The 18,375-nt window shown below is 52.7% G+C and overlaps 1 protein-coding gene across 1 annotated transcript in view; it reads left to right on the forward strand.

Annotated features, from left to right (window-relative positions):
- The window catches only part of pik3ap1 (phosphoinositide-3-kinase adaptor protein 1), a 184,939-nt gene that overhangs the window by 123,971 nt on the left and 42,593 nt on the right, over positions 1-18,375 (forward strand). The window contains exon 7 of the mRNA XM_038783277.1: positions 16,436-16,675. Within this exon, the coding sequence (XP_038639205.1) occupies positions 16,436-16,675 (240 nt within the window). The remainder of the gene's footprint in view (positions 1-16,435; positions 16,676-18,375) is intronic.

Consider the following 18,375-nt stretch of genomic DNA (forward strand, 5'->3'; position numbering starts at 1 on the left):
GCTATATTAGCCGCCCAGTAGTAGTTGCAGAGGTTCAGCAGCGCCAACCCCCCCCCCCCCCCCACCCCGACTGCGCTCCAGCAACACTTTCTTCACTCGCATGGTTTTACCCGCCCACACAAAGCCCAAAATCACCTTATTTACCGGCTTGAAAAAGGCCTTACGGATGAAGATGGGAAGGCACTGAAAGTCAATCAGAAATCTGGGGAGGACCGTCATTTTTACGGTCTGTATCCTCCCCGCCAGTGATAGCGGGAGCATGTCCCATCTCTTAAAGTCCCCTTCCATTGTTCTACCAACCGGGATCGGTTTAACTTGTGCAGTGCCTCCCATTCCTGGGCCATCTGGATTCCCAGATACCGAAAGCTCTTCCCTACCATTCTAAGCGGCAGCTCTCCCAGTCTCTTCCCCTGTCCTCTTGCCTGGATCGCAAACATTTCGCTTTTCCCCACGTTCAATTTATACCCTGAAAAGATTGCCTACTTCCCCCGACCCCTCCAACAGGTCCGAAATGTACAGGGGCAGGTCATCTGCGTAGAGTGAGACCTGGTGCTCCACGCCACGCCCCACCCCCCTCCGAACCAGCCCTTCCCAGTTCCTAGAGGCTCTTAACGCCATGGCCACAGGGAGAGGGGGCACCCTTGCCTTGTCCTTTGTGCAGTTTAAAATGCCCCGACCTCAGCTGGTTCATACGCATACAGGCTACTGGTACCTGATAGAGCAACCGCACCCAGTCAATGAAGCCCTCACCAAACCCAAACCTTCCCAGCGCCTCCCACTCCAACCAATCAAAAGCCTTCTCCGCATCCATCGCCACCACCACCTCCGCCTCCTCTCCTTCTGAGGGCATCATAATAACATTGAGCAGCCTTCGAACATTGGCCTTAAGTTGCCTGCCCCTTAACAAATCCCGTCTGGTCTTCCCCTACCACCCCCGGGACACACTCCTCTATCCTTGTGGCCAGCAGTTTGGCATCCACATTCAGTAGAGAAATCGGCCTGTATGACCGTCATTGCTCCGGATCCTTCTCCCGTTTCAGGATCAGTGAAATCGTGGCCTGCGACATTATTGGGGGGAGGATTCCCTTCTCTCTTGCCTCATTAAATGTCCTCACCAGCAGTGGGCTCAATATCTCTGAAAACATCTTATAGAATTCCACCGGGTAGCCGTCAGGCCCCCGGGGTCTTGCCCGACTGCATGCCCTCCAACCCCTTGATTATTTCCTCAATCTCAATTGGGGCTCCCAGCCCTTCCACCAGGTCCTCCTCCACCCTCTGGAGCCTCAACTGATCTAGAAACTGCCTCATCTCCTCCACCCCAGCCGGGGGTTCTGACTCATATAATTTACAATAGAAGTCCTTAAACACCTCGTTCACCCCCGCTGGGTCCAGGGCAGTGTTGCCGTCTCTACTCTTTACCTATCTCCCCAGCCGCCATTCTTTTCCTGAGCTGGTGCGCCAACATTCTGCTTGCCTTTTCCCCGTACTCACAGATCGCGCGTCCGTGGCCTCCGAGTATCTCCTGTCCAGCTGGAGTGTCTCCCCCACTAACCTGCCCCTCTCAGCCCGTTCTGCCTTTTCTCTGTGGGCCCGTATCGAGATTAATTCCCCTCTGACCACTGCCTTCAAAGCTTCCCAGGCCGTCCCTGCAGAGACTGGGACAGTCCCTGTATGATTTGCTTCCAGATAGTTCTGGATGGACTTGTTAACCTGCCCACAGATCGCTTCGTCCGCTAGCAGCCCCACATCCAGCCTCCACAGCGGGCGTTGTCCTCTCTCCACACTAACCCAAAGATCCACCCAGTGCGGGGCATGATCTGACACTGTGGTTGCCGAATACTCAGTATCCACCACCTCAGTATTAGCGCCCCACTGTGCTTCCGGGAGTCAGCTGACCAGGGGTGGTTATTTGTTAGAGGAGATATGAGTCACTCAGAGAATTTGGACTGTCTCTATCAGAATTCAGGGCTGGATTCTCCTTTTTTCAGGCTATATCCTGCTGCCAGAATGGGAACCGTGGCATTTTATCCTCCGTTTTGTGGGGGGGTGGGGTGGGGGGGGGGGGGGGGGGGGGATTGGCATGCCGGCAGCGGAGAGCAACTGGCTCTAGCTTCCGATACAGCCGGAGAATTGCCGGGTCTGTGGCCGCGAGTGCCCACGCCGGCGACCTACCGCGGCCGCGCTGTGCAACACGGCGCCGGCCGCTCACGGACCCGGCCCGCAAAATTGTGCCCCCCCCCCCCCCCCACCTCTTTGCCCAGGCTCGCGGCCCCCGGACCACCCTCCAACAATGCCCCCAGCCCCTGCCAAAGTCCCCCCTGCCCAGGGATCGGCTCCCCCACCCACTGTGGCAGCGCTGGAGTGTGTCCGCGCTCACCGCGCCCAGTTCCCGACAAGAAATGGCGCAGGCGACTGACGCTGTCGGTAACTTGGCCGGTCGAGGGTGGGGCGTCGGGCATTGGCCCCAGGTAACATCCTGAGGCCGTCGATACGGCATGGGGGGAGGCGCCGCTTTGGAGGGGGCGGAGCATCATGAAAGCGGCGCCGCCCCGATTTCATCACCAACAGGGATTCTCCGGCCGAACGCCAGAGACCAGAGAATGCCGCCCCAATCTTTTATTCCGAAGTCAGCCAAAGTCTCTGAGCTGCACGTTGAGAGCGTTGCACAAGTCAAAGTGTTAATAGTGACAGGATGTAACAGGTGCTGTGTGTCTGAATGCACTTGCCTTATCTTGTCGTAGATGTGTGAGTTAAAACTGCTGATGTTTGATGCTTGATAAAGGTTGCTTGATTTGACTATCACAGTTGCTAAACATATTCTACTATTTATTGGCTGGAAATCACTAGGAATTTGCATGGTTAGAATGGGGCATGACTGGCGCTGGGAAACATAGTGCCCTTTCAGTGCAGAAGGCGGCCATTTGGCCCATCGAGTCTGCACCGACCCTCTGATAGAGCACCCCACCCAGACTCACTCCCCCACCTTATTCCCATAAACAAGTAACCCCACTTAACCTTGAGACACTCAGGGGCAATTTAACATGGGCCAATGCACCTAACCTGCACATCTTTGGTTGTGGGAGGAAACCGGAGCACCCGGAGGAAACCCTGGCAAACTCCACACGGACAGACACATAAGGCACGGTAGCTCAGTGGTTAGCACTGTTGTTTCACAGCGCCAGGGTCCCGGGTTCGATTCCCGGCTTGGGTCACTGTCTGTGTGGAGTCTGTACGTCCTCCCCGTGCCTGCGTGGGTTTCCTCCGGGGGCTCCGGTTTCCTCCCACAAGTCCCGAAAGACGTGCGTGTTAGGTGAATTGGACACTCTGAATTCTCCCTCCGTGTACCCGAACAGGCGCCGGAATGTGGCGACTAGGGACTTTTCACAGTAACTTCATTGCAGTGTTAGTGTACGCCTACTCGTGACACTAATAAAGATTATTATAAAACCCGGGTCCCTGGTGCTGTGAGGCGGCAGTGCTAATCACTGTGCCACCATTAATAGTGAAAAAAAAAGATTCCTGGCTTTACACCGAGAGAGTTGTGATTAGCGGCAGGTTTCCCTGGGTAGTTTGCACCAACCCGCCGAATTTAAAACTGTTCCCTCATTGCACTGAATGAGCATTCTCCTGTCTGACTCTGAGCATTCTGGGTGGAATCCCCCCCCCCCCCCCCCCCCCCACTGGCAGAAGCGTGTGGTGGGCAGGGGAGCCGGGTTTGGCAGTGGGCCAAAATCAGTTTCCCGATGTCGGGAAATTAGTTTGGCACCTCATTGCGGCTTAAAGTCGGATTGATTGCCCCGCGGGGCTGCGTCGAGGACCCCATTTGCACCCCATGAATTCTCGCTGGAGGCCCAACACAGCGGACTCCCCGCTGAACTTAGCGGCCCCGCCGGCAGCAATCTCGAACGTTCACTTTCACGGCCTGCTCAACCTCGCCCCTCGTACCACCAGTCAGCACCCCCCCCCCCCCCCCCCCCCCCCCCCCTCCTCAAAGGGGAAAGCAGCCTGTGGTCATCTGGGACTGTGGTGACTTTACCTTTAGAATTAGAACATAGAACAGTACAGCACAGAACAGGCCCTTCGGCCCTCGATGTTGTGCCGAGCAATGATCACCCTACTCAAACCCACGTATCCACCCTATACCCGTAACCCAACAACCCCCCCCCCTTAACCTTACTTTTTAGGACACTAAGGGCAATTTAGCATGGCCAATCCACCTAACCCGCACATCTTTAGACTGTGGGAGGAAACCGGAGCACCCGGAGGAAACCCACGCACACACGGGGAGGACGTGCAGACTCCGCACAGACAGGGACCCAAGCCGGGAATCGAACCTGGGACCCTGGAGCTGTGAAGCATTTATGCTAGCCACCATGCTGCCGTGCTGCCCCCACTCTGCAGAAGTGGTGTGCATGAGCGAGGGAGACTTTATCCTGGACTTTGCGGTCGGTAGATGCTGCTTTCGCCTTCACTGAGTGATATTGGCTGGCTGTAGCACAGACTGGGCTGGGCTCAGGGGAGTGGGTCAGAATGAGGTAGGAGTCAAGGGGGGACAGTGGCAAAGTGAATGGCTATCGGACATTGGCGACTCCAGGGTAACGTTGGGACGGGCAGCCTCCTGCCCATCACACCGCAGGATTCAGTACGCCGCTCGGGGCTGCAAAATGAATGAACTGAGCAGTAAAAGGCCTCGAGTGGTCAGTCACTCAGCCCTCCAGCTGAACTCACCCCAACCTCTACTCCCGACAACGGGCCTAGTCTCCAGAATGGAAGATTCCCTGCCGTACCCCCCCCCCCCCCCTCTCCAGGAGCTGAGTACAGAGATAAAGGCTGATGTTCGAATGCAGGACTGAGGGAAGGCTGCATTGTCGGAGGTGCCACCACTCAGCTGAGCCATTATCTGTTCGACATAAACCACCCCGGGAGGCTGGTATGGAGAGTTATTCCCGGTGGCCTGGCCAGCCTTTTATCCCTCAGTCATCATCACTGAAAACAGAGATCGTTTATTCGTTATCGCTTCCCTGTTTGTGGGAGTTCGCTGTGTGAACGCTGGCTGCCTGACTTCCTATGTTGTAAATGTGTCGGGTCATCCTGAGGTCAGGGAAGGGAATGGACGGCCGAGGGGGTTTTGGGGGACTGAGGGGTTGAGGGAGGGGCCGAGGGGGTTTGGGAGGGGCCGAGGGGGTTTACAGAGGGGCCGAGGGGGTTTGGGGAGGGGGGGCAGGGGGGGGGCTTAGGGAGGGGCCGAGGGGGTTCAGGGAGGAGCTGAGAGGTTTGGGGAGAGGTTGAGGGAGGGGCTGAGGGGTTTAGAGAGGGGCCAAAGGGGTTCAGGGAGAGGTTGAGGGAGGGGCTGATGGGATTGAGGGAGGTGAGAGGGTTGAGGGTTTGGGGAGAGTCCGAAAGGTTTAGGGAGGGGCTGAGGAAGTTGAGGGAGGGGCTGTGGGGGTTGAGGGGTTTGAGGGAGGGGCCGAGGGGGTTGAGGGAGGGGCCGAGGGGGTTGAGGGAGGGGCCGAGGGGGTTGAGGGAGGGGCCGAGGGGGTTGAAGGAGGGGCCAAGGGGGTTGAGAGAGGAGCCAAGGGGGTTGAGGGAGGAGTTGAGGGGTTTGGAGTGTGGCCGAGGGGGTTTGGGGAGTGGCCGAGGCAGTTTGGGGAGTGGCTGAGGGGGTTTAGGGAGGGTCCGGGGAGGGTCCGAAGGGGTTTTGCGAGGGTCCGAGGGGGTTGAGGGAGGACCTGAGGGGGTTGAGGGAGGAGCTGAGGGGGTTGAGGGAGGCGCTGAGGGGGTTGAGGGAGGAGTTGAGGGGTTTGGGGTGTGGCCGAGGCGGTTTGGGGAGTGGCCGAGGCGGTTTTAGGGAGGGTCTGGGGAGGGCCCGAAGGGGTTTAGCGAGGGTCCGAGGGGGTTTAGGGAGGTGCTGAGGGGTTTGGAGAGAGGTTGGGGGAGTTTAGAGTGGGGCCGAGGGGGTTTGGGGAGTGGCCGAGGGGGTTTAGGGAGGTGCTGAGGGGGTTGAGGGAGGAGTTGAGGGGTTTGGGGTGTGGCCGAGGGGGTTTAGGGAGGTGCTGAGGGGTTTGGAGAGAGGTTGGGGGAGTTTAGGGTGGGGCCGAGGAGTTTAGATTGAGGGAAGAGCAAAGGTGTTTATGGTTAATCTGTCGAGGTCCAGGAGGAAGGAGGCTGAGCCGAGGCCGAGTGAATTGAGGCTGTGGAGGGATTTAAATAAAAGAAATGGAGGCATAGACTATTTTCTAAATGGGGAAACGCTTAGGAAATCAGAAGCACAAAGGGACTTGAGAGTCTTTGTTCAAGATTCTCATAAGGTTAACGTGCAGGTTCAGTCGGCAGTTAGGAAGCCAAATGCAATGTTAGCATTCATGTCGAGAGGGCTAGAATACAAGACCAGGGATGGATTTCTGAGGCTGCATAAGGCCCCATTTGGTTTGCGAGGGGTCTCATTAAAGCTGCGTTGCACAGGAGTGACTGGATGGAGTGGAGCTGAGAAAAATATCTCAGCCATGATTGAATGGTGGAGCAGACTCGATGGGCCGAGTGACCTAATTCTGCTATATGCCTTATGATCTTTTGGTCTTATAACCTAAAACCTTCTACACTTCCGGGGTCCGTATCCCTCTATTCCCATCCTATTCGTGTATTTGTCAAGATGCCCCTTAAACGTCACTATCGTCCCTGCTTCCACCACCTCCTCCGGCAGCGAGTTCCAGGCACCCACTACCCTCTGTGTAAAAAAACTTGCCTCGTACATCTCCTCTAAACCTTGCCCCTCGTACCTTAAATCTATGCCCCCCTACGTCCCCGAGGCTCTCCACTGGCATTGAGCAATTCGTAAGTTCGCCCTTCCTGTGAAAGTGAACGCACTCCATTAGCTGCTTCAAAGGACAACATGCTGGAACTCTGACCACCCGCGAGCGGGTCAAGGGCGGTCGGGTTAATGTTTCAAATCTCTCCATCAGCTCGACAACTCTGGCTTCAGACATTCCTGCAGGTTCAATCACATGGCTTTGACCGTGTGACATCTGACCATGTGATGCCTGACCACATGCCACCTGATCATGTGACTTCTACAATCATTACGTAATTTATCCCACAAAGCTTGGGCCCAGGTCTGAGGTTGAGTATTTTTGCTCGTGGCAGCTTCTGTAACTTATTAAAACAGCCCTGACAACTAAACCGCAAGGTTCCCATTAAAACTTTCGTTAATGCAATAATGCACTGTGCTGTAACTGCTAGTCAGAATTGCAATAGCCGATAACCTAGAACCTCTGATTTTCGCATTGAAACGTCATCCAGAAACCCTGAATTCAGATTCCCCAGTCGAAGGCCCCTTTAACAGACCCAATCCGTCTCCCTGCCTCCTTGGACTCTGGTTTCAATTCCAGTTCCAGTTCCAATCGCTGGCTTTGAGGGTTCAATTCCCGTGACAGCCTCCCCGCACAGGCGCCGGAATGTGGCGACTAGGGGCTTTTCACAGTAACTTCATTTGAAGCCTACTTGTGACAATAAGCGATTTTCATTTCATTTCATTTCATGTGAAGGTGGTGACTCTGAAACATAGAAACAGGAGGAGGCCATTCGGCCCTTCGAGCGTGCTCCGCCATTCATTAAGCTTGCAGATGATACAAAGATCTGTAGAGGGACAGGTAATATTGAGGAAGCAAGGGGGCTGCAGAAGGACTTGGACAAGCTAGGAGAGTGGGCAATGAAGTGGCAAATGGAATACAATGTGGAAAAGTGTGAGGTTATGCACTTTGGATGGAGGAATTTAGGCAGAGACTATTTTCTAAATGGGGAAATGCTTAGGATATCAGAAGCACAAAGGGACTTGGGAGTCCTTGTTCACGATTCTCTTAAGGTTAATGTGTAGGTTCAGTCGGCAGTTAGGAAGCCAAATACAATGTTAGCATTCATGTCAAGAGGGCTAGAATACAAGACCAGGGATGGACTTGTGAGGCTGTTTAAAGCTCTGGTCAGACCCCATTTGGAGTATTGTGAGCAGTTTTGGGCCCCGTATCTAAGGAAGGATGTACTGGGGCCTTGGAAAGGGTCCAGAGGAGGTTCACAAGAATGATCCCTGGAATGAAGAACTTGTCGTATGAGGAACGGTTGAGGACTCTGGGTCTGTACTCGTTGGAGTTTAGAAGGATGAGGGGGGATCTTATTGAAACCTACAGGATACTGAGAGGCCTGGATAGAGTGAACGTGGAGAGGAGGTTCCCACTAGTAGGAGAAACTTGAACCAGAGGGCACCATCTCAGACTGAAGGGACGATCCTTTAAAACAGAGATGAGGAGGAATTTCTTCAGCCAGAGGGTGGTGAATCTGTGGAACTCTTTGCCGCAGAAGGCTGTGGAGGCCAAATCACTGAGTGTCTTTAAGACAGAGATAGATAGGTTCTTGATTAATAAGGGGATCAGGGGTTATGGAGAAAAGGCAGGAGAATGGGGATGAGAAAAATATCAGCCATGATTGAGTGGTGGAGCAGACTCGATGGGCCGAGTGGCCTAATTCTGCTCCTGTGTCTTATGGTCTTATTATGATCATGGCTGATCATCAAGTTCAATACCCTGATCCCGCCTTCCACCCATACCCATTTCTCTCTTTAGCCCCAAGAGCTGTATCTAATCCCTTCATAGAAACCCTACTGTGCAGAAGGAGGCCATTTGGCCCATCGACCCTTGGAAAAACCACCTTACCATGCCCAACCCTATCCCAGTAACCCCACCTTTTGGCACTTAAGGGGCAATTTATCACGGCCAATCCACCTAACCTGCAAATCTATGGACTGTGGGAGGAAACCGGAGCACCCGTAGGAAACCCACGCAGACACGGGGAGAAAGTGCTGACTCCGCACAGACAGTCACCCGAGGCCGGAATCGCACCAGAGTCCCTGGTGCTGTGAGGCAGCAGTGCTAACCACTGTGCCACCCAGCCGCCCCCAAAGTCGGAGGTGATCTGCATGTGGACTCCACCTGTTAAATCCTGTGGCGCAGACTGACCTGAATCGATTTGGGAGGGCGGAGTACTCAGATTGACGAGATGCTCACAGGCCCATTACCCTCAGTGCTGAGCACTAACGTTACAAAGTCACCCCCTGGGCTGCTCTCAATAAAGGATGTTTTTAATAGAATATTAGAAATTAGAAACCATAGAGAAAATCACAGCAGGTCTGGCAGCATCTGCAGGGAGATGTCAAAGCTGGTTTGGGAGGGAGGGAGAGCTGGGCTTTGATGAAGGGTCACCTGGACTCGAAACGTTAGCTCTTTTCTCTCCCTACAGATGCTGCCACACCGGCTGAGAGTTTCCAGCATTTTCTCTTTGGTTTCAGATTCCAGCATCCGCAGTTATTTGCTTTTATTAGAAATTAGATCACAGGAGTCCATTCGGCCCTCTGTACTGATGCCGACTCCTATCACCCTATCCCCCACTGCCCCAAGAACTTTACAAAAGTATCTCACATTCCCTTTGACATGCCCCAAGAATCACATCTGGTCAAAGATCCCACGTCCAATAAAGCTCAGTTTGAAACCTCTCCAATGAGATTTCTTGGCCCAGGTTCCCCCATCATCCCACCAATGAAAACATTACTTCACCAGTTTCACTCTCCATGGCAGCACAGTGGCTAGCACTGTGGCTTCACAGCTCCAGGGTCCCAGGTTCGATTCCCGGCTTGGGTCACTGTCTGTGCGGAGTCTGCACGTTCTCCCCGTGTCTGCGTGGGTTTCCTCCGGGTGCTCTCCGTTCCGATTCTCCCTCGCTCCCAAATCTCCATTCCCCAGTCTCCCTCTCTCTCTAACCCTCCATTCCCCAGTCTCCCTCTCTCCCAAATCTCCATTCCCCAGTCTCCCTCGCTCCCAAATCTCCATTCCCCAGTCTCCCTCGCTCCCAAATCTCCATTCCCCAGTCTCCCTCGCTCCCAAATCTCCATTCCCCAGTCTCCCTCGCTCCCAAATCTCCATTCCCCAGTCTCCCTCGCTCCCAAATCTCCATTCCCCAGTCTCCCTCGCTCCCAAATCTCCATTCCCCAGTCTCCCTCTCCCCCTCACCCACCATTCCCCAGTCTCCCTCTCTCTCTAACCCTCCATTCCCCAGTCTTTCGCTCTCTCATTGAGCCCCTTATCCCAGCTGCTTTGTCCCTCTGTCAGAGCTTTCATTCCCCGGTCTCCCTGTGGTCTCTCTCTCTATCTCTAGCTCTATTTCTCTCTCTCTCTCCTCTCCTCTCCCTCTATCTCTCTCTCTCTACCTATCTCTTTCTATCTCTAACTCTATATCTCTATCTCTATCTCTCTATGTCTAACTCTCTCTATCTCTCTCTATCTATGTCTAACTCTCTATCTCTCTCTCTCTCTTCTCTCTCTCTTTCTCTCTCACTCTATCTCTCTCTCGATCTCTATCTTTGTTCTCTCTCTCTATCTCTGTATCTCACTATCTCTATCTCTAACCATCTCTATCTCTCTCTTCTCTCCCTCTCTCGCTCTCTCTCTCTCTCTATCTCTCTCTATCTTTCGTTCTCTCTCTCTATCTCTCTTCTCTCCATCAGGTCCGCACAACATCCAGCCCGACAACGTCAGAGCCTTGATGACTTTGATAATTCCCAATTCCCATGAATTCTGCGCCCCCCCCCCCCACCCCGGGGCTTTGACAACAGCTAGTGACATCATCGGGTTTTCGGGTGAAGGGGGATTTAGTTAATTGGGTAGTTTCCTTGGGCTCCTGTAGGGACAGTTCAGAAAGGGTATCCCTGATTTCAGGAAGCTCTGAATCGTTCCAGGAATTAGAAATCTTAGGACGTGCCAGTGGCACAGCGGTTAGCACTGCTGTCTCACAGCTCCAGGGGCCCGGGTTCGATTCCCGGATTGGGTCACTGTCTGTGCGGAGTCTGCACGTTCTCCCCGTGTGTGCGTGGGTTTCCTCCGGGTGCTCCGGTTTCCTCCCACAGTCCAAAGATGTGCAGGTTAGGTGGATTGGCCATGCTAAATTGGCCCTTAGTGGTGCTCTTCAAGAGGGTTGGTGGTGACTCGATGGGCCGAATGGCCTCCTTCTGCACCTGAGGCATTCTATGAAACTTTAATGAATTATGGGTTTAGCAAGGGGCAGCACGATGGTTAGCCCTGCTGACTCACGGCGCCGAGGTCAAAGGCTCTGGGTCACTGTCCGTGTGGAGTTTGCACATTCTCCCCGTGTTTGTGTGGGTTTCCCCCCCCCACAACCCAAAGATGTTGTGGATAGTGCTGAAGGATGTTATAGGATACAGAGGGACATAGATAAGCTGCAGAGCTGGGCTGAGAGGTGGCAGATGGAGTTTAATGCGGAAAAGTGTGAGGTGGTTCACTTTGGAAGGAGTAACAGGAATGCAGAGTACTGGGCTAATGGCAAGATTCTTGGTAGTGTAGATGAACAGAGAGATCTCGGCATCCAGGTACATAAATCCCTGAAAGTTGCCACCCAGGTTAATAGGGCTGTTAAGAAGGCATATGGTATGCTAGCCTTTATCAGTAGGGGGATTGAGTTTCGGAGCCACGAGGTCATGCTGCAGCTGTACATAACTCTGGTGCGGCCGCACCTGGAGTACTGCGTGCAGTTCTGGTCACCACATTATAGGAAGGATGTGGAAGCTTTGGAAAGGGTTCAGAGGAGATTTACTAGGATGTTGCCTGGTATGGAGGGAAGGTCTTACGAGGAAAGGCTCAGGGACTTGAGGTTGTTTTCGTTAGAGAGAAGGCTGAGAGGTGACTTAATAGAGACATATAAGATAGTCAGAGGGTTAGATAGGGTGGACAGTGAGAGTCTTTTTCCTCGGATGGTGATGACCAACACGAGGGGACATAGCTTTAAATTGAGGGGTGATAGATATAGGACAGATGTCAGAGGCAGTTTCTTTACTCAGAGAGTAGTAGGGGTGTGGAACGCCCTGCCTGCAACAGTAGTAGACTCGCCAACTTTAAGGGCATTTAAGTGGTCACTGGATAGACATATGGATGAAAATGGAATAGTGTAGGTCAGATAGGCTTCAGATGGTTTCACAGGTCGGCACAACATCGAGGGCCGAAGGGCCCGTACTGTGCTGTAGTGTTCTATGTTCTATGTTCTATGTGCAGGGTAGGTGGATTGGCCACGCTAAATTGCCCCTTTAATTGGGGAAAAAAATAATTGGGTACTCTAAATTTATTTTTTTTAAATCATGGGTTGAGCAAATGGCAAATTGTTTAATTGGTCAGTGGTGACATCCTGGTATCGCAGGTCAGAGTGCACCAACCTGCTCTTGTCTGCAGCGTGAATGCCCCCAGTGGCCAGTCTGCCATTTACAGTCAGCTGGTTCTGAAACTTTCGCCAAACAACTCACTCAGCACAAACATGATTGCGAAAGGTGCTGCAGAAACGTCAATGTTTTTCACAGTGATAGTAGCAAGGGACAAATCGCAGGGGTCTTTCCAGCTGGGTTAGTTGTCTTGCTCGCTGTCTGACCCGCCCAGGAGGAGGCACTGGGACCTGATCAAACCCCTGGCCATGTGGAGGGGGGCGGGCATTTATCAGCCCTCCCTCCGTACTCCCCACTCCACACGGCCATCTATATCTGGGAGAAACCTCTTCGTTCTGGCTAAAAGGATGCTCTCTTTCTGAATATTCACAATTAAAGGGCTGGGCTGGTTTCCCAGGAGTTGGATGACATTGAAGAGGACTGTAAACTAATATCGGACAGAAATGGTGTCAAGGGGCAGCACGGTAGCATTGTGGATAGCACAATCGCTCCACAGCTTCAGGGTCCCAGGTTCGATTCCGGCTTGGGTCACTGTCTGTGCGGAGTCTGCACGTTCTCCCCGTGTCTGCGTGGGTTTCCTCCGGGTGCTCCGGTTTCCTCCCACAGCCCAAAGATGTGCAGGTTAGGTGGATTGGCCATGATAAATTGCCCTTAGTGTCCAAAATTGCCCTTAGTGTTGGGTGGGGTTACTGTGTTATGGGGATAAGGTGGAGGTGTTAACCTTGGGTAGGGTGCTCGTTTCAGGAGCCGGTGCAGACTCGCTTGGCCGAATGTTCTCCTTCTGCACTGTAAATTCCACGTAAAAATTCCGGCCAATTTGTCAATGCCGTGCGTGAGTCGGGAATGATTGGAGCAGCTACCTTCAATTTTCCAATCGGTCTTTCTCTTATAATTGAGCTTGGGGGAAGTTATTTGTATTTTGTTGGCGTATCGGAGGGAAAATGCAGACAAAAGTGTGATGAAGAGAAGGAAAACCATGGGAAGGTTGAAATTATGGATGAAATTCTGTGTTTAGATGTTTTGGAAACATGTAGTACAGTTTGGAGAAATGGAATAGAATCCCGACAGTGCAGCAGGAGGCCATTCACAGTCTCAGAATAATACAGCGCAGAACATAGAACATAGAACAGTACAGCACAGAACAGGCCCTTCGGCCCTCAATGTTGTGCCGAGCCATGATCACCCCACTCAAACCCACGTATCCACCCTCTACCCGTAACCCAACAACCCCCCCTTAACCTTACTTTTATTAGGACACTACGGGCAATTTAGCATGGCCAATCCACCGAAGAGGCCCTTCGGCCCATCGAGTCTGCACCGACGCATGCAAAACACCTGACCTGCCCACCTAATCCCATTCACCAGAACCTGGGCCCATAGCCTTGAATGTTATGACGTGCCAAGTACTCATCCAGGTACTTTTTAAAGGATGTGAGGCGACCCGCTGTTATGATATGCAGACAGGCAGCTAATGAACACAGAGAACAGGATATGACCAATCAGCAGGCAGGACACTCAGGGGTGGTATCTCACTATAAAAAGCATGAGGCGCTCACACTCCGCCTCTTTCCACTGATGAGCATCTACAGAGTGAGTCAGGGTGTATGTACAGTATCACACCTCCAGCACGTGGCTGAGAGCTAGTCTGGTTCAGTCAGACGGAGTAACCACACTTCGGTTAGCAGAGAGTCGAACTCATCGAGAACTGTGCTAACTGTGCTACTGGTTAAATAAATCAGATTGAACTGACTTCAAGGTCTGGAGTATCTTTTGGTTAAAGCTGCATCCAGTTGCAGCCTGTGTTATCCCAGAGAACATGACACATCACCCGCCTCTACCACCCTCCCAAGCAGTGCATTCCAGACCGTCACCACCCTCTGGGTAAAAAATGGATTTCCTTCAAATCCCCTCCAAAACCCCCTGCCCCTCATCCTGAACCTGGAGTCCTCTTGTGACTGACCCGTCAACTAAGGGGAACAGCGGCTCCCTATTCACCCTGTCCACGTCCCTCATAATCTTGTCCACCTCGATCAGGCCGCCCCTCAGCCTTCTCTGCTCCAGTGAAAACAACCCAAGCCTATCCAACCTCTCTCCATAACTGAAATGTTCCATCTCGGGCAACATCCTGGTGAATCTCCTCTGCACCCCCTCCAGTACAATCACATCCTTCCTATAATGTGGTGACCAGAACTGCTCACAGTGCTCCAGCTGTGGCCTCACCAAAGTTCTATACAACTCCCACATGGCCTCCCTGCTTTTGTCATCTACGCCCCGATTGATAAAGACAAGTGTCCCATATGCCTTTTTCACCCACCCTATTAACCTGCCCTTCTGCATTCAGAGATCGATGGACAAACACGCCAAGGTCCCTTTGTTCCTCAGGACTTCCCAGTGTCTGGCCATTCAGTGAATGCATCCTTTTTAAATTACTCATTCCAAATCCTATCACCTCACACATTTCAGGGTTAAATTCCATCTGCTACTTTTCTGCCCATTTGACCATCCCGTCTATATAGAACATAGAACATAGAACAGTACAGCACAGAACAGGCCCTTCGGCCCTCGATGTTGTGCCGAGCAATGATCACCCTACTTAAACCTTCGTAACCCGTGTACCCGTAACCCAACAATCCCCCCATTAACCTTACACTAAGGGCAATTTAGCATGGCCAATCCACCTAACCCGCACATCTTTGGACTGTGGGAGGAAACCGGAGCACCCGGAGGAAACCCACGCACACACGGGGAGGACGTGCAGACTCCACACAGACAGTGACCCAGCCGGGAATCGAACCTGGGACCCTGGAGCTGTGAAGCATTGATGCTAACCACCATGCTACCGTGAGGCCCCTGCTACCGTGAGGCCCCCTATATCTTAAGATATATCTTCCTATAGCCCAATACACTCAATCTCACTGTTAACCACCCGGCCAATCATTGTGCCATCCGCAAACTTACTGACCCCCCCCCCCCCCCCCCCCACATAGTCATCTATGTCATTTATATAAATGACAAACAATAGGGGGCCCTGTCCTCCGCACCCTTCTTTCCCCTCCGACCCCTTCAGTACCCCTTCCTCCCAATTTCCTTCTCCACCACCTTCCCCCTCTCCTCCACTGTGGGAGACGGGCAGGTTTGGGATGTTCCCGATCACGGGACAGCTCCAGGAATGTGACAGCCGATGAAGTGTTTTGGAAGTTGCACGCTGGGGTAATGGAGAAACCGTGACAGCCAATCAGCACACAGTAATCTCCCACTCGCCGGGGTGCGATAACGATCAGGTCGTAGGATAGAATCATAGAAAGGTTACAGCACAGAAGGAGGCCATTCAGCCCATCTTGTTCATACCAGCCCGAGGACACCCAGATGCCCTTTCTAATCCCACCTTCCTGTACCCGGTCCACAGCCCTGTAGCTGACAGAACTTAAGGTGCAGATCCAGGTACTTTTTAAAAGGGTCTCTGCCTCCACCACCAACTCGGGCAGCGAATTCCAGACTCTCACTACCCTCTGCGTAAAAAAAGTTCTTCCTCGCGTCCCCTCCGCACCTTCTGGTGATGTTCGTTGATGGACAGTAAGGACAGAGCCCCAACTGTTCTTCAAAAAGTGTCGGTCTTTTATATCTCAGAGAGTTGGTGTCGCCCCCTCCCCTAGTGATGCCCCTCCAACTACACCCCCCCCCCGCCCCAGTGTTACCTCATTGACTACCTACCCCTCCCGAAGTGCTGCCCCTCTGATTGCGAATCCCAATGCTGCCCCTCCAACAGCATAGGCCCCCCACCCACCTCCCACAGCATTGGTTTCCCCCAGGGCCGCCCCTTCACCCTCCCTTGTGCCCCCCCCCCAAACAGGATCGCCCTCCCCAGTGCTGAACTTAGCAAAGTATCACCCTCTCACAGTGCCGTCCCTCCCTCAGTGTCAGCCTCCCGCAGTGCCCTCAGTCTGACGGTGTTGCCCTCCCTCACTCCTGCCACTAGCGTGTCAGCCCTGTTAGATGTGGTCAAACCTCTGTGAAGTGTGCAGTCAATCTTGGTCGTAGCCAATCCTTCGGAATGGTCCCTGGAGGAGGAGGGGGGGGGGTTCAATTCCTTCATCACGGGGCTGGGGAAACTCAGCCCGTTGCCCCTGGTCAGATTGGGAGGCAGTATTATTTCTGAGGCTCCCTTCTCTTCAGCGATTCACCTTAATCGTCACGGTTACTTTTCGCAGGAGACTGCTGACATGTTGAAGACTCACCTCAAAGAGGAACTGTGCGGGAACGTTGAGGGGGAAGAAGACGAAGACTTGTACGAGTCCATGGCAATCGTGACTAAGGATATCTTGATGAAATGCACCTTAAACCCCGGCTGTGACGAGGACATCTATGAGTCAATGATGGAAATGCTCCCTCCGAAAGGGAGAATGGACAGCACATGTGAGTGGTCGCTGCCAAACAGCCGGAAAGCCTGGGATTAAGTACTGGGCTGGGATTCGGGAATCCAAATCCGAGAAATAGTGAGGATTTGTGCAGGGGAAACAAACAATTAATTCTGCGAAGATTAAATTGCTGTAATCCATTGGTAAAAGATGAAGACCCATTCCAATTGGTAGCTAAAGGTATTGATGGGTGATCGGAATGCCAGCATTCCCCCTCTGTGAGGCAGCAGTGTTCATGCAGTGACCCCCCCTCCCCCCCCCACGGTATAATATCAGAGGTACAGCTTGACATGCAGAAACTACCTTGAAGAACTTGCACAGAGTCAGAGAGTGCACAGAAGGAGGCCATTCGGCCCATCGAGTCTGCACCGACCCTTTGAAAGACCGCCCCACCTCGGCCCAATTCCCCGCCCGATTCCTGCAGCCCCACCCTAAGGGGCAATTTAGCATGGCCAATCCACCTAACCGGCACATCTTTGGACTGTGGGAGGAAACCGGAGCACCCGGAGGAAACCCACGCAGGCGCGGGGAGGACGTGCAGGCTCCGCACAGTCACGCGAGGTTGGAATCGAACACGGGTCCCTGACGCTGTGAGGCAGCAGTATGAACCACTGTGCCACCATGCTGCCCAAATATCTGTAGGAAAGTCCGTATTTGAGGTGTAAGTGGACATATTGGACAGTGAAATGATTGTAAGTCAGGTTGAGATGTTTTGTTTTGATTTTACCATATAATATTTACATAGAACATAGACCAGTACAGCACAGAACAGGCCCTTCGGCCCTCGATATTGTGCCGAGCATTGTCCGAAACCAAGATCAAGCTATCCCGCTCCCTGTCATTCTGGTGTGCTCCATGTGCCTATCCAATAACTGCTTGAAAGTTCCTAAAGTGTCTGACTCCACTATCGCAGCAGGCAGTCCATTCCACACCCTAACCACTCTCTGAGTAAAAAACCTACCTCGGATATCCCTCCTATATCTCCCACCCTGAACCTTATAGTTATGTCCCCTTGTAACAGCTACATCCACCCGAGGAAATAGTCTCTGAACGTCCACTCTCCCTATCCCCCTCATCATCTTATAAACCTCTATTAAGTCGCCTCTCATCCTCCTCCGCTCCAAAGAGAAAAGCCCCAGCTCCCTCAACCTTTCCTCATAAGACCTATTCTGCAAACCAGGCAGCATCCTGGTAAATCTCCTTTGCACCCTTTCCAATGCTTCCACATCCTTCCTATAATGAGGTGACCAGAGCTGCACAGAATACTCCAAATATGGTCTCACTAGGGTCATGTACAGTTGCAGCATAACCTCACGGCTCTTAAACTCAAGCCCCCTGTTAATAAACGCTAACACACTATAAGCCTTCTTCACGCATCTATCCACTTGAGTGGCAACCTTCAGAGATCTGTGGACATGGACCCCACGATCTCTCTGTTCTTATACATTCCTCAGAACCCTGCCGTTGACCCTGTAATCCGCATTCAATTTTTTTTCCACCAAAATGAATCACCTCACACTTATCAGGGTTAAACTCCATCTGCCATTTTTCGGCCCAGCACTGCATCCTATCAATGTCTCTTTGCAGCTTACAACAGCCCTCCACATTATCCACTACTCCACCGATCTTGGTGTCATCAGCAAATTTACTGACCCACCCTTCAGCCCCCTCCTCCAAGTCATTGATAAAAAATCACAA

This window comes from Scyliorhinus canicula, chromosome 22 (assembly GCF_902713615.1).
Source record: "Scyliorhinus canicula chromosome 22, sScyCan1.1, whole genome shotgun sequence".
In the NCBI taxonomy this organism is placed as follows: Eukaryota; Metazoa; Chordata; class Chondrichthyes; order Carcharhiniformes; family Scyliorhinidae; genus Scyliorhinus; species Scyliorhinus canicula.